This window comes from Gymnoscopelus braueri, assembly GCF_963280865.1.
Source record: "Gymnoscopelus braueri genome assembly, chromosome: 21".
NCBI classification, from domain to species: Eukaryota; Metazoa; Chordata; class Actinopteri; order Myctophiformes; family Myctophidae; genus Gymnoscopelus; species Gymnoscopelus braueri.
Window position 1 is genome coordinate 39,088,627 of NC_137623.1, and position 14,909 is coordinate 39,103,535.

The 14,909-nt window shown below is 41.7% G+C and overlaps 1 protein-coding gene across 1 annotated transcript in view; it reads left to right on the plus strand.

Annotated features, from left to right (window-relative positions):
- Positions 1–1,698: 1,698 nt before the first annotated feature.
- vopp1b (VOPP1 WW domain binding protein b) overlaps positions 1,699–14,909 on the plus strand; it is a gene marked incomplete at its 3' end in the record, with an annotated part of 69,245 nt that continues 56,034 nt past the window's right edge. Inside the window, exon 1 of the mRNA XM_080418045.1 lies at positions 1,699–2,098. Within this exon, the coding sequence (XP_080274171.1) occupies positions 2,018–2,098 (81 nt within the window). The 5' untranslated portion in view covers positions 1,699–2,017. The remainder of the gene's footprint in view (positions 2,099–14,909) is intronic.

Consider the following 14,909-nt stretch of genomic DNA (forward strand, 5'->3'; position numbering starts at 1 on the left):
AATATGCCCATGTATGGCCATATACATATATACTGATCACATCAGGAATATCCATATATGGGCATAAAAGGGACAAGGACAGACAGACAGACAGACAGACAGACAGACAGACAGACAGACAGACAGACAGACAGATACAGAGGTCTCCACATAGGCATAAAAAGGGACACAGGCAGACAGAGGGATACAACGGGTGCATTCCCAACTTGTGTATTCCCAGAGTATGAAAAACAAGGCATATTACCTGCTAGCCCTTCCAGAAAGTGAAACACCCAGAAGCGAGCAAATGGACCAAATTCCAATCATCTTTACACCCACCCTTGGTCCCTTCCTTTGAGATCCTTTTTTTTATTTATTTTTTACCAAGAACCATAAATAAACATTGAATAACATAGACTTATTTCAAACAATTTCATAATCATATCTATTCAGTGGTGCTGTAAATTGCCTCAAACACCAGTCATTGACAGAGGGTAAGAATAAAATTACACTAATTGTTTGAGTCTGCTCAGTTACTTATGTTAGACTCTTTACAGTTAAATCTATACAACAAAACTGGCTGTGAAAATAATAAACATTAGCTAGGCTTAATGTGGTGATTCAATACTTTCTTTCTTTCTTTTCTTTCCCCCCAATTTCATGTGTAATCAACTTCAAGAGAGAGAGAGAGAGAGAGAGAGAGAGAGAGAGAGAGAGAGAGAGAGAGAGAGAGAGAGAGAGAGAGAGAGAGAGAGAGAGAGAGGGAGAGGGGGGGGAGATGATAAACATTTACTGAAACATCTAATTTCGAGAAGAAAGTAACGTAATTATCGCAGGTGTGTGTGTATCAGCGAATGAGTGTGTGCGTGCTTGCGCGCGCCACCCAAAAGGGGCGTGGTATGTACAAACATCACAGCCTGTGTGTTGGGCGCAGTGTTGCCATGTCCGCTTATTATAAGCGACTCTTTTTCTGTAAAGTCGCTTGTGAAATATTGGTAGTTTGCGGGTTGCGGTTGTTTGGGCTTGTTTCCAAAGTGTACTTGCTGTTTCCAATGTTTTTAAATTATTTTTTAAACCAGTGGTTCTCAAATATTTCATGAAAATGTTTTGTGCCAGGGTCCAGGGAGCATTTGTGTTGTTAGAATGTTGAAAAGAAAAAGCCAAATATTCCACTTTTTACATTACTGGAGTTTTTGAAACATTCAGATCTACAAATTATTGTAGATCTTGTAGATATACTTGTAGATCTGCTATTTTCAAATAGCTCATGGTTAAAGACAAGTGCTCATGTGGCTTAAAAGTTGCTTCTTTTGGGCTTGTTTTCCTAGAGCTGGTTGCTTATTTTCTCTCTCAAAGCCTGGCAACACTGGTTGGGTGATGCTGATTCTGCGGCTCCTCCAGCCGGTTGTTGCGATTCATCATCGTTCGTCTCCGGAGAACAATGTCAATAGAAAAGAAAAGACGTAGCAGGACAAACAACAACAACAACAACAACAACAAAGCCCTTCCTCTCTGCGCTGCGTCGTGTTTTACTGAAGTCTTTCTCCATGGTCTGCAGCAGCAGCAGCAGCAGCAGTAGAAGTGCAGTGACCTCCAAACCCTAAAGTAAAGCGGAGGACCGAGGAGGACCAGCGGTGGGGTTTAGTTTACAGACCCGGACTGACGGACGGGCAGCGGTCAGGGCGGTGGGTCGCCGCTGAGAGAGAGAGGCATCCCGGCCGCTGTGCGCCGCTCTGTGCGATGTGTCCGTGTGCGCTCTGCTGCCAAAGCCTCTGGCCCGGAGGGATGACATCTACATAGAAGCGACAAAGAAAGGGACTAGCCTATATACTCCCCAGCTTCAAGAGGCTTTTTATTTTATTTTAAACATTTCTATTATTTATGTATTTAAAGGACTAGCCTACTCCCCAGCTTCAAGAGGCTTTTTTATTTTTAAATCTGAAACATTTTTTATTATTTATGTATTTAAAGGACTAGCCTACTCCCCAGCTTCAAGAGACTTTTTTATTTAAAAAAAATATTTTTTTATTTATTATTTATGTATTTTAGTAGCTACAAAAGCGGAGAAATGAAGAATCTACAAGCCGGCGTAGCCCTGATATGTTGGATATTTCTAGATGTGAGTATATGCACACCGTTGTTATAATTTATATATATATATATATATATGTGTGATGTACTCTAGTATAATTTGACAATTGCTTATGAACACAGTATAGGGCTTTAGTAGTGTCGCCGTATAATCCTATTTATATAGCCAAGCACGCACCGGCTTATCTTCTTTCTGTCAGTAGTACAGTAGCTCAGTCAGTGTGCTTGTGATGCTGCTATGATCCTTTGTCTTTGTGGCTGTGGCTTCTGTTAACCACATTTAGTAAGTGACTGAGACAGCCTGAGCCTGAGGACATTACTGAATATCTGCACTATATGAAGTCAGAGCTGCAAAACGCTTGTCTGCACACAGATAGGCTAACATAGATGGATGTGATGCTGCTGTGACTGTGAAATATTTATAAATTATAGCTACTAGGCTATTTGACCAGATTAATGATAGGCCAGCAAGCCTACAGTTGCAGACTGCAATAATTATATGGCTGTTGACAATACTTCTTTGCAAAATGCTGTGATACATCAAAGAGGATGTTTGAATTAAGCTAGTTTTGTGTGTGTGTGTGTGTGTGTGTGTGTGTGTGTGTGTGTGTGTGTGTGTGTGTGTGTGTGTGTGTGTGTGTGTGTGTGTGTGTGTGTGTGTGTGTGTGTGTGTGTGTGTGTGTGTGTGTGTGTGTGTGTGTGTGTGTGTGTGTGTGTGTGAGAGAGAGAGAGAGAGAGAGAGAGACTTGGAGATGTAGGAGTGGACTTGACAGGACTTCCCCTGTTTGACTGTGACACTTGTCTATTCATGGCTGCATTCCAATGAGCTCTGCTGCTCAACTCTGGAATCATGCTCATTGCCTGGCCATTTACTCATTGCAGTCCCTCTGTGAACATTGCATTGCAATTTTTGTTATACAAAACAAAAAAGTAAATAAAATTGAGGGAGCATTTTTGAAGATGTGCCCGAAATAGGAACACCAGAGTTAATGTGGTTTTATATATATATGTGTGTGTATTAATATCTATATATATCTATATATCTCTCTCACACACACACACACACACACACACACACACACACACATACACATACACATACACATACACATACACACACACACACACACACACACACACGTGTGTATATATACACTTTTTGAAAAAGAAAATTCATTTTCAAAAGCAGAAACGTTTGAGTCCTGACACCTATGTGTCAAACAGGGACACATGGAACACAGGAACAGTGATAGAAATGTGCACAGTATTTCTGGGAGGACGTGGGGTTGGATCCTGTGTTCTATTTTGTTGGGGTTGTTAAAAGTTTGCTGGCTTGTGCTCAATTTGCCCGACACAGCTTACCATTTTTACACAGGCACACGCACACCTGTGTTAATTACGTTAATCACTTCACAAAATGAGTTGTTCTTCAGTAGATGGTTGATTATCAGAGCCCCCTTGCTGCCTGCTGGTCCTCTCGTCTCTCATCGAGCTGCCAAATCAGCCTTCGAAAATGGACTGTAAAAATCACGCATGATGCACATCAGAACAAAGCCAGCTCTCCCCAGTCATTCAATAAAGAATGAGAGCTGTCCTCTTTCCCCTCCCTCCCCCCTCCATACACCCCCGTCTCTGTCTGTCTGTCTGTCTGTCTGTCTGTCTGTCTGTCTGTCTGTCTGTCTGTCTGTCCGTCTGTCTCTCTGTCTGTCCGTCTGTCTCTCTGTCCTCCAGTCTCACAATTGTTGTTCTAGTTTCGGTGGTCATGCGGATGCTCCCAGACTTGCAGGCTGGCAGCAGATCAGCTTAATGCATCCCACAAGATTCAGGTTGCGTCATCAGCTGATCTGGGCTCAGTAGGAGGCAACTGTTGGGTACAGTCAGTGGCTTATTGGGACCTACAGTAAGGCAACTGTAAGATGTGTCACTGCCTGACACTTCTGGGGGAATCTCTCTTTGGTTTTATATCACAACAACTCAAAGTGTGTTCATTTTACTAACATCTTACTAACAACTTGCGTTACTTTTTTACTTTATTTCTACGTGGATATATATCATTGGCTTTATTCACATTCAATGCAGCTTATCAATTATTGTAGTTCATATTTTTTGGCTCTGTATGACGTATCCTAGTTCTACATCCTAGTTCTACATCCTAGTTCTATATGGGGGCGGCAGTGGCTCGGTGGTAGAGCGGCCGGATGGTAACCGTGAGGTTTCCAGTTCGATCCCGGGCTCCCCCAGAAGAGTTATTGTCGAAGTGTCCTTGAGCAAGACGCTGAACCCCTAATTGCTCCCGATGAGCAGGTTGATGCCTTGCATGGTTTCCTCCGCCATCGGTGTGTGAATGGGTGAATGTAATGCACAATCTATGTAAAGCGCTTTGGATAAAAGCGCTATATAAATGCACCATTTACATGCTGTAGGCCATAAGCTTTGTCAAGCCTTCATCTTCCACAATAGAGATCGGCAGCACATCTCTTATGACTTGTGATCAGTTTGACAATCAACCCGTTCACACTTTCATGGAAAGTTTTGTCGCACTTGTTCAAAGTGAAAGCTCATATTGATGTTTTCTGTCAAGTAGTTTGGCTTGAACTGATGGTGCCATTGCTATAGCATCACTCAGCCTTACTGTCAGGAAATCATTTTTGGATAACTCCGGTGCTGTTGGAAGCACAAACAAGTCAAACATATGGTCACTTAATCATTTTTCTCAGTTTAAATGTCTAGAGATTATTTGAAAAAACGTTTATCGTTTTAACATTTTAGAAGTCAAACCCCTAGGAGAACTAATGATATCTAAAACATAGAACCAGATACAACATAGATACTGTAGCATTGTGAAATGTTTGTACATACCATACATACATACATACATACATACATGGCTGAAGTGTCATTGCTTCCATGGACTGACTCATGATTTATTTGAGGATACTACACAGATGTTTCAATCAAAAAACCTAGTGGAGCAAAGAGGCCTGTTAATGATTAGGGCAACGGTGGAAATGTGTAAGTCCTTGGGTCAAATAACGCTTTGTTAAAACCAGAGCCCTCATTTATCAATGTTGTGTACAATGGTTTGCAAATTAGCTAGGTGACATTTCCCTATCCATTAAACAGGCTACCATTAGTGCTGGGTCTGTCAATGGGTGTTCTGTATTGAAATCTTGGTAAATTCTGTTTTTATGCTATATATAATATACTCTTATATCTCAAATGCACATTATTAATTAACTCTGTGCTTAGACATGACCAGAACATTGATAAATGAGGAAATCATTTAATGGCAATTCATCCACTACAGCTTATTCAGCTATTTTCAGAGAAGAGTTTGTGTAGATTTGGTGTAGTGCGTAAAAGGGATGGGGCCCTCCCATAGGTCCCGGTCAACAGAGTATATAGGGTTTAAGTGGTTAGACAGGGAGGGGGGGGAGGCTGGTTGACTTTGGCTATTTATACAGTCAGCTGCTATGTCATTCTGCATGATGCAAGGAGGGAAAAGGGACACGCCTGCAACACACACACACAATCATATACCCACAGCCCTCAGGGTGAGACTGCATTAGTTTCTGCTTAGCTAAGCATCTGGATAGATGGGATCCACATACAGAAAGTGGTTTCGAGATGGCCTGCATCCTCTTGGCCTTGAACTCTGCTGGATGTGGCTGCTGCCCAGCTCTGTCAGAGGGATGGATATAAGGCAGTGGTTCTCAAACATTCACAGGTCAAGGGCCCGCAAATTAATATGTATGTGCTGCGGAAGCCCCATCTGAAATATTTGTGCCAGAGACCCTGGGCCACCCAGATTCAGACCTGTATCCCTTAGCCTTTCAATACTGACAACTGTGCAAATAGGCACGCAGGGCTATTGGCGCATTAGTGAGTTAAAAAGAAGAAAGAAATGTGCACATTAACTTAATTTAAGCGGAGTATACAGTAGTACAACGTTTCGACCTCTGCAGTCTCCGTCAGGCACAATGATTGTTGTTCTGGGAACATCAGAGACGGAGTGCGGATTTCGTTCTTCTTTTCAATACATTTGTCTTTGTTATCCAGTTGTGGATGTACGTGCATCTCCTGGACTGCATTAGTGAGTTATCCACTTAAACCCTAGCATCCTTATTCTGGGGGGGGGGGAACATTCGCAGAAAATAGCAGATATACAAGCTTAAAACCTGTTACAAAGTGACACGTGAGCTTGTAGATTGGCTATTTGGTGTAGGGGGGGGGAAAGATCGGACCAAGTACAGACTTCAGGCAAGTGAGGCAACTCATTATTAGTATAGAGCAGTATTTCTCAACCTTTTCGGGATCAGGCCCACCCCTCTGGCCACTGCATTTTCAATGCATATTTATTTGTGTTCTGGCTTGGATCAGTGGAACTATCATTAAGTTCCTATTTATTTATTTTTTAACATTTTTTATATTAATGTTATTATATTGTCATTAAAATCTTCGCAATTAGTTGGGGGCCCGCTTGCAATATCCTCACGGCCCGCGGCCCACAGGTTGAGAACCACTGATCTAGAGGAGTATGTGGTTATGGTACAGACAACAGTAGTGTCTTGTAACAGCCAGTCCTCCATGCAGGTGATGTACTGTAAGAGGATTAACAGGGAAAGTTAGAGCCAAATGGAAAACAACAGGAGGCAGGTTGTGCTCTGCAGTACAGAGACCACAGATTGAATTAATGAGCCTGAGCCTCCTCCTAAATTTACCCATGACTCCCCTGTTTGTCGCTCCAAAACAGAAGAACCTTCAGGAGTGATTGCATCCTCTAGTGGAGTGGTTCTCAACCTTTTTAGAAAAAAAAAGACTTGGCCATGGCCAAAAAAAGACTTGGCCATGGCTCGTGACTCACCGATCTTAACCACATACTGTACACACACTGAACAGACGCGTGCGCATACTGAACAAACACGTGCATGCGCACAAACCAACTAAGACTGCTATACTAAATAAAATAGCTATATTAGTTTGTTGTTTGTATCGCAAAAATCGGCCTCCTGATGGCACTATAACAGGACAATGTGAAAAGGGTGGCATTTCTTCTTCGGCCTAGTGGGAATGTGCATTTATAGTGTCACGGCAATCAGAGTGGCTCGTTCATGATTTGGAGCATTTTGTTCAAAACGAGCCACTCCTGCAAACTTTACAGTATATGCCAATCTTAACCAATCAAGATGGAATATGAGAAATTGGACAGATCCTTGTTTATCACATGAGTATAGAGATAATGTGTACCGATTTGTGTGATGTTTGGACAAAATTAGTAGAAAAAAATGTGTTTTGCAAAAATCGGCATGCTGGTGGCGCTATAACAGGCCGATGTGAAAAATGTGGGCAACTGGTTCTGCTCTGGCCTCTAGGGAGTGAGCGTGCACAGTTTCGCGCCGATCGGTCCAACGGTGCCGGAGATTAGCTGTTAACAGACGGATGGGGGCAAAAACATAGTCTCGGCCACGCCTTCGGCCTGGTGGAGACAAATACACCTGTATACAGCTCCAATAGCCAGTAGGCACTGGCCACCGACGTTGGCCTTGGCCCACTGATTTGGATGTTTGGTGTAATGCATAATATTAGTTTTCACTGACATAAAGCGTTCGTGTGTCAGAACCTCAGACACATTGGGGTAGATCAATGTAATAAAATGGGAGGTGAATATTGTGGTGACTATCTGTGGTGACTCAACTTGCCCACTTTGAGTTTCTCACTTGCGGGTCGAAGTCGACAATACTTGTGGGGTGTTGGGTGTGTGTGATATTTTTTATGGCTCTTAGTATCTTAATCCATCACATTGTTCCATCCGCCGTCCACAGGCTGTTGAGAGCCACCGTTTCGTGTATCGCAACAGTTTCCTTGCATAGATCAACTTTTCGCTCTTCTGTATGAAAGTTTCTTAAACATTCACGTGTATGTATTTTTCTTCCAATTTTCATTTCTTTGAGCACATTCAGAAAAGCATCTGGTGACCCCTTCAAATTATTTGGTGACCCCTCTGGGGGTCGTGACCCCCAGGTTGAGAACCACTGCTCTAGGGATGGTGTATTGTCTAACTGTAAACTTACTCAATTTAGTGCAGAATTATCATGTTTTTGGTCTTTGCAACACATTTTTTGTTGTTGATTAATATTTGTATCCTCTTGGCTTATCAGTCACATAACATATGAATCACATAAAATATCGTCGCTGTCCGGTGGAAACCTCATATGTCCTAAACTGCTACTTTTCAGGACATCAAATTGCCAAAATGGCTGATCTACAAGCTCAAAACAAGTCGCAATAGAGCTTGTTGATCAGGTATTTTAGCTACTTTTATTTGACACTGTAGTTTGACAAAGTAGTGCATTAATTTATAGGAAAAAAAACATCTAAAGTTTAAGAGGTAAGATAAGAGGTTTCGGACCGACAGCAACGACTCCTTGAAGGGGGAAATCATCTCATCAAGTTAGTGTCTGCAATGTAAGGAGCTGCAGTATGACAATACGTAGATGTGTATATATTGCTTTAAGGTTAGCCCCACCCAGTGGTAGCTTGTTATTCATCTCCTCATTCACAAACATGTTCTTGGATTTAGGCAGAATCCTTTGTGTCTAATTAATTGCAGCGTATGTTTTCTTTTGTATGTTACCACCTCCACAAGAGATGTCAGCACAAAGATAATAGTAGCCATTCCTTGTGGCTTTCATCAACAAGGTTGTAGCGAGAGCACCCAAGAGTAGAACACACAGATGGGACACTGAGGTCGATGCAAGGATGAGCAACTGTGCTGTCATTAAAGCTGGCAGGATACAAAGTACAGTACAGGCACAGGATAAACACGCGGACTAGACACGCACTAGAATAGACGGAACTCATTTTGAATTTGCCACATGACAATGTCACTCTGCAGCAGTGGTGTAAAGTACATTTACTCAAGTACTGTACTTAAGTAAAAAAAAAAATCGAATACTTTTACTTCTACTCCACTACAATTATTTGAAAACTTTAGTTACTAGTTACTTTGCAGATATAAATGATTACATTATAAAACATACATGAACCACTTTAGCTCTATTTTATACCTAGGCTATGTGAAAATAGCCGATCTACAAGCTCACAACGTGTCGCATCGCGACACGTTGTGAGCTTGTAGATCGGCTTTAACGAAGACAACTTGACGAACGAAGTGGCTGCATCTGACGAAAGGGCACAGATGAAATACACAAGGCGGGGTAATGAGATCATGGACAGCTGGTGGACAGTGTTTAATGTGATGGATAACATCTGGCCTGGGGGAGCAAAACGCAGGAAAACACAGGCAAAGACTGTAGAGTGACTGAGAGAAGACACAAACAGGAGGCCAAAGCCAGACTTGGCTCATGCTGTATATAGGCCATTGTTTGACTTTTTTTAATGACATTGATATCTGCAGCTGATGTGTCCTGATTTTTAACCACTTTCGACCTGGCATCCCTGCTTTAGGCTTGTCATACTGTAGGTGAACATTTTCAAAAGTAAAAAGATAATAGCAAATCTACAAGCTCACAGTGCGTTGAGTTGCGACCCATTGTGGGCTTGCAGATCAGCTAATTTTGAATATATTTTTTTAAGAACTTAAAAAAAATCAAATTAAGTCTGTTTTTCAAATTGATTAGAATTAATTAGGCACTTTTGACAATATCCGTAAAAACATTGGTAATGGGTGGTCTAGGACTCCAAAATTGAGATCAGCATCGGACCAAAAACTCTGGCATCGGTCTGGCTCTATAGGAGACATGAGACATGCAGGGAGAGTCTAGGCTATGGAAAAACTGCTGAAACACTCATGTCTTGACTCACTGACAACCACTACGACTGCATTTTGAAAGAGAATGGGTTCGATCAGCGCTCCTACTCTGACCTGGGTACGTGTATCTGTGTATTATGGACCAGTATGGCTTTGGAAAATGAGTCCACAGCGGCATGTAGCCCATATACAGTACAGACCTCATTAGATTCTACCCTGCTTTTTATCTCACAAACATCAGAGTTCATCCTTACTTCCACTCCTAGGGTTAATGTCTGTATCTCTGCTGTTCCTTTGATGGGCCCGAGTATACTGTTGGAAAGTCCCTGGAAGAAGGGCTGCATCCCTCCCTCTCTCTCTCTCTCTCTCTCTCTCTCTCTCTCTCTCTCTCTCTCTCTCTGATCATCAAAATATTGGAAATACTACAAATGCAATCATCTCACTGCAGGATGATTGTCATGCCCCCTGTTGCAGTAATTGTTTGTGTGCCGCCTATACAATATACGTATTGTGTATGAATTTGATATGCTTAGGAATGATTTTAGGCAGCAAGATAGGGGTTGCTTTCATGTAGTTATGACTTAGAAATAAATATACGTTCATAGCAAAGCCATCACCATGCTTCTGTGTCAGACATGGAAGAGGAAGTAATCAATGCATAGGGGCTTTGTTTGTTCCATACTGTATGCAGATGCGTTGGTTATGGTCAGGTTTGAATTTGCTGGCCATATCCTCAGTTGGCTTTTGTTTTATCCCTGCTTCTGATCAGACTGAATTATGTTTGATATGTATGTTTGTTAATATCACAATTTAATTAGAAATGTATGTTAACCAGATTAACCCTGGTATCCATATTTTGGGCAAATATACAAAAAAAGATCTGACCTCAACTTTTCAAAAGTTTTTTCTTTTTAAATAGCAAAAGTAGCAGTTTGCCATGTGTTGTACTAGATGGGTGCTAGCCTACTCGGGAAGGATGCAAGTTGGGAATGCATGCCCCCATCCAGTTATGCACCAGCCTGCATGAGTTTCTTTTTATGCCCCTACATGGAGATCTCTGTATCTCTCTGTCCTTGTTCATTTTATTTTGCACATTTAGAATAGGATGATAAAGTAGACTAGAAAATGCCTTCCCTTGTGTTTTTTTTGTTTTGTTTTTTACAAATTGAACCCTGCTTATGGTGGTTGTACTGCAGCAATATATGTAAATGGAAATAGGGCACTTTTGACCTATCTATTTTTTTTGCCTCTGAGGGCACCACTTCCTTTTTTGTGTAGAAACAGGAACTCTGTTTGGCTCCTCCCCTCTCTTAGTCCACTTCCTCCCGGGTGCTCCTGTGTGTCTACTAACAACAACACTACATGTTTAGGGCAGTGGTGCTGAGAGATTAGGATAGTGCTTACTGCATAGTACAGTTCCTTCCATTCATTTTTGTAGAGACTATTTTGATTGGTTCTCATTGTAATGCCAATGTCGCCTGTCAATCGTTAAGAGATACAGGTGTATATTTCATCAATGGTTTTGCAATTTGCTCTCTGTTTCTCATTGATTTTCATTATATGGGAACGAATAAGCCAAATACGAAAGCAAGCAATTAGGCTACATAACAAATGGCTAAATATTGCCTTATTTCGCTGTGAAATGGCAAAATCTGCATAATTATGCCAATTAAAAAAATTATGACACACTTATTTTTAGAACATAGACGGTATGACATTTAAAACACTGAAGTGAAATGGCTTGAGACATGCAAGGCTTTCAGATGCAATCAGTCTCATCCTTCCGTGATGAATAGTTCATACGTTTTGTACAATGATAATGTTTTAAACCAATAATTTACCTTTTTTTAAAATGAAATGTTTTGAGTTTTTCCCCATTTTAAAATGCAAGACATACAGTAACACGCAAGGAATGCAGTACAGAAAACACAAAACAAAATACAACAAAACAAAACGAACCCTAACATCTGCCCATCTGCCCGCACAGGTTGTTTATCTTCTTGACCTTTGACCACTAAACTGTACAGAGTTAGAGATGCAATATATCATAGAAACCTCCAATGTCCAAAACAGTTACTCTGTTTTGGACATAGGATTCAAATTCAAAAATGGCAAAAGAAGCAGATTGACATTAAGCTCAAAACGTGTCGCTTCGTGCCGTGTTTCGAGCTTGTAGATCTGCTACTTTTGCTGCTTTTGTGTGACACGCTAGTATGATCAAGTAGGGCGTTGGATTTACGAGAAAAAAAAAGTTTAAATATGGAGATGAGAGGTTTCTGATGATGCCGACGATATACAGTATATTCATGTTCTTGTATTGTGATTTGACGATGACACATTGTATTGACTCATTGCAGACAGAGTGACATACATCCATTACATACTGTACAGTGTGTACACACACAGACAGATGGCATCATTACAATAGTTTTGCATCACTTGCGTTGACTCAAATGGTAAATGGTGCATTTATATAGCGCTTTTATCCAAAGCGCTTTTACATAGATTGTGCATTACATTCACCCACTCAACTAATGTGTGCTGTGGAAAGGTCTTGGATCAGGTTCCCCTTGCAGTTACAATCCGTTTTCCCCCCTCTGTGTCCGACATCTATACCCTCCGTCTTGATTTGTACAATGAACAAAACCCTAATAATAGCCCTTGACCCACACTAGTATGTCATTTTTCATCAGCATCATCATCACCATAATCATCATCATGACAGCAACATTGAGTCTTAAATGACTCCGACCCTGGAAGTGCTCACTGCTTGTTACTTGCACTATATGTTGGTGTATGCCCTTCGTCTTTTCTCTAAGGACACAGGGAAGCGTCCTGTTGTGTCTCACCACTCACCAGTGAACAAGTGCTCTGACCCGCTGCTGAGCTCTCGGCACAGAAGCAAGCTAATCACTGACACAGTCCTTTGAGGGATTACAAAAGACACCCTCTGTCCCAGCTCCCTCTCTCCCTTATATGGAGACTCACTCTCTCTCAGTCTTTCTAGCCATCTCTCTCGTTGATGAGTGTTTGATGTTAGGGGAGGATATAGAAGGAGGGGAAGATGGATGAAGATGGAGGGGGGGGGTTAGGAGGAGCAAGATGGAGATGATGAGGCAAAGTACTGTAGTTAAAGGAAACTTTGTGATTTTCAACCTAAATCCCATTGCTCTGATGTGAGCATACCCCATGTCTTCTGTGTATATCTCTGTGGAATGTTTTAACGTTGTGAAATAGGCTCTATGCATAACTGTAGTCCCAGTTCTCAGAAGGTGGCACACCCGTTTCCTGTTCCAGTTCATTTTCCCATTGCTTCGTTTGATTGACTCAGCAGCTGATTTGAACTTGAAACACGCGTGAAGGTGTCGTGTGTTCTGCTGCTGAGCCAATGAAATGAGGCTATGGGGAAATGAACTTGAAAAAGAAACAGGTATGCCACTATCTGTAAACCTGGGACTACAGTTAGGCACAGAGCCGATTATGACATGAAACGCGTCGTTTCACGCCATCGGGCATAGGCTACGGACCGATGAGGCAATAATTAGACACTATAGAAAGGCCTTGACATAATATTACGTTTTTAGAAGTGATTAAAAAGACGACACTGGCTTTTCCACCCTTAGATCCTCAGTTCTAAAACGTAGGTGCCTGGGCTGCAAAAGCCCAATTGCACCGAGTAATGAGGCGAGTTTAAAGAATAACGAAGAGGGCCTTATCAGAGGATCTAAGGCTGCACTCAGGCTCATGAGGGACCAGCCTATCTAAAATGTGAAGATGAGACGAGAAAGTTGAGAGGGATACAGAGGAATTCAATCCCATTCTGTGGTTTTACATGGACCATAAATGGACCATAAAATTGCAATTAAGAATCCATTGCAGAAAGGTGTGATAAGCCCCATCCCTCTGAAACAGAATGTCCATGTATAGTTAGGATGTGTTACATTTTCATGAACCTTGCAAGGAATGATCACTAGACTGCCCCGAAGTAAATTTCTACTTGGGTCGCAAAGGTCAAACATCAGAGTGACATTCAAATTGGTTGTGAATGATCAGCAGACAGGGTTTCAGCCCCAGGTTGTGTTGTAATTTGTTTTAGTGTTTCAGCAACAAAAGCAATCAAACTGTGTCCAGAAGCTTCTGTTTTCCGTCAACCAAACGGTTCATCAGACAGGGTGGTGCTGATGTGATTGTCATCCCCGTCTTCAAGCATGCCGATTCGATGCCCTTCAATCAGCTTGGCTGCCAATCAGCTTGGCAAATCTGATAGGGCCTGCAGTCTGGCTGAGCCAACCCTGGCTCTGCAAATAACAGCTGGCACCTTAACCAACAGACCGCTTTCTTTTTGAAAATAGCAGATCTACAAGCTCAATAGCGGAGATATAAAACGGGGCTTAAGTGGTGAATGTGCACACCAATATGGAGAGATCTGCCCCTTTGTATGTCATTGAGCCAACATCCATCTGAGCCACAGGAAATGGTTTTTCAAACCTCATGCTTTGGTCGGGTAATGGTCATTTGTGTCCCCCAGGAACAAAGAGGGACATTTTTGAATAGAGGGACGCTTTCTCTTGCCATCCGCAGTTCCACTGTGACCCAATTAAAGAGAGCGAGAGGAAGAGAGAGAGAGAGAGAGAGAGAGAGGGAGAGAGAATGAACAGTACTGAAAGGTAGTAGCTCTGATGAACAAGAGCAGAGTGCTGCTCCTAAGCAATGGAGATGGACACCAACCAAATACATGAGGGTTCACAAGAGTGTGCCTTGGATGTCCCTAGTTTAGCTTTTATAGGCTATACTTTAGTGGGATTCTATACCAAAAAATATAATTGGAAATATATGTTTTGGAGCCTAGAATATGTATGCATGTTTTTTTCTTTCCTTTTTCCCAGTCTGTAAAAATTGAGTAGTTTTCATTTCCAATTTGCGTGTCATAACATGAGCTGTGACTGTAATAAAGTTCAGAGTAGCTTGTAAAGTTGTTATTGCTGTTCTACAGTACATACGGCCAACTAGTTGAAGAAATTGCAGACTTTAACCATTGCTTTAATGACATATCTGAGACGTTAGAGTT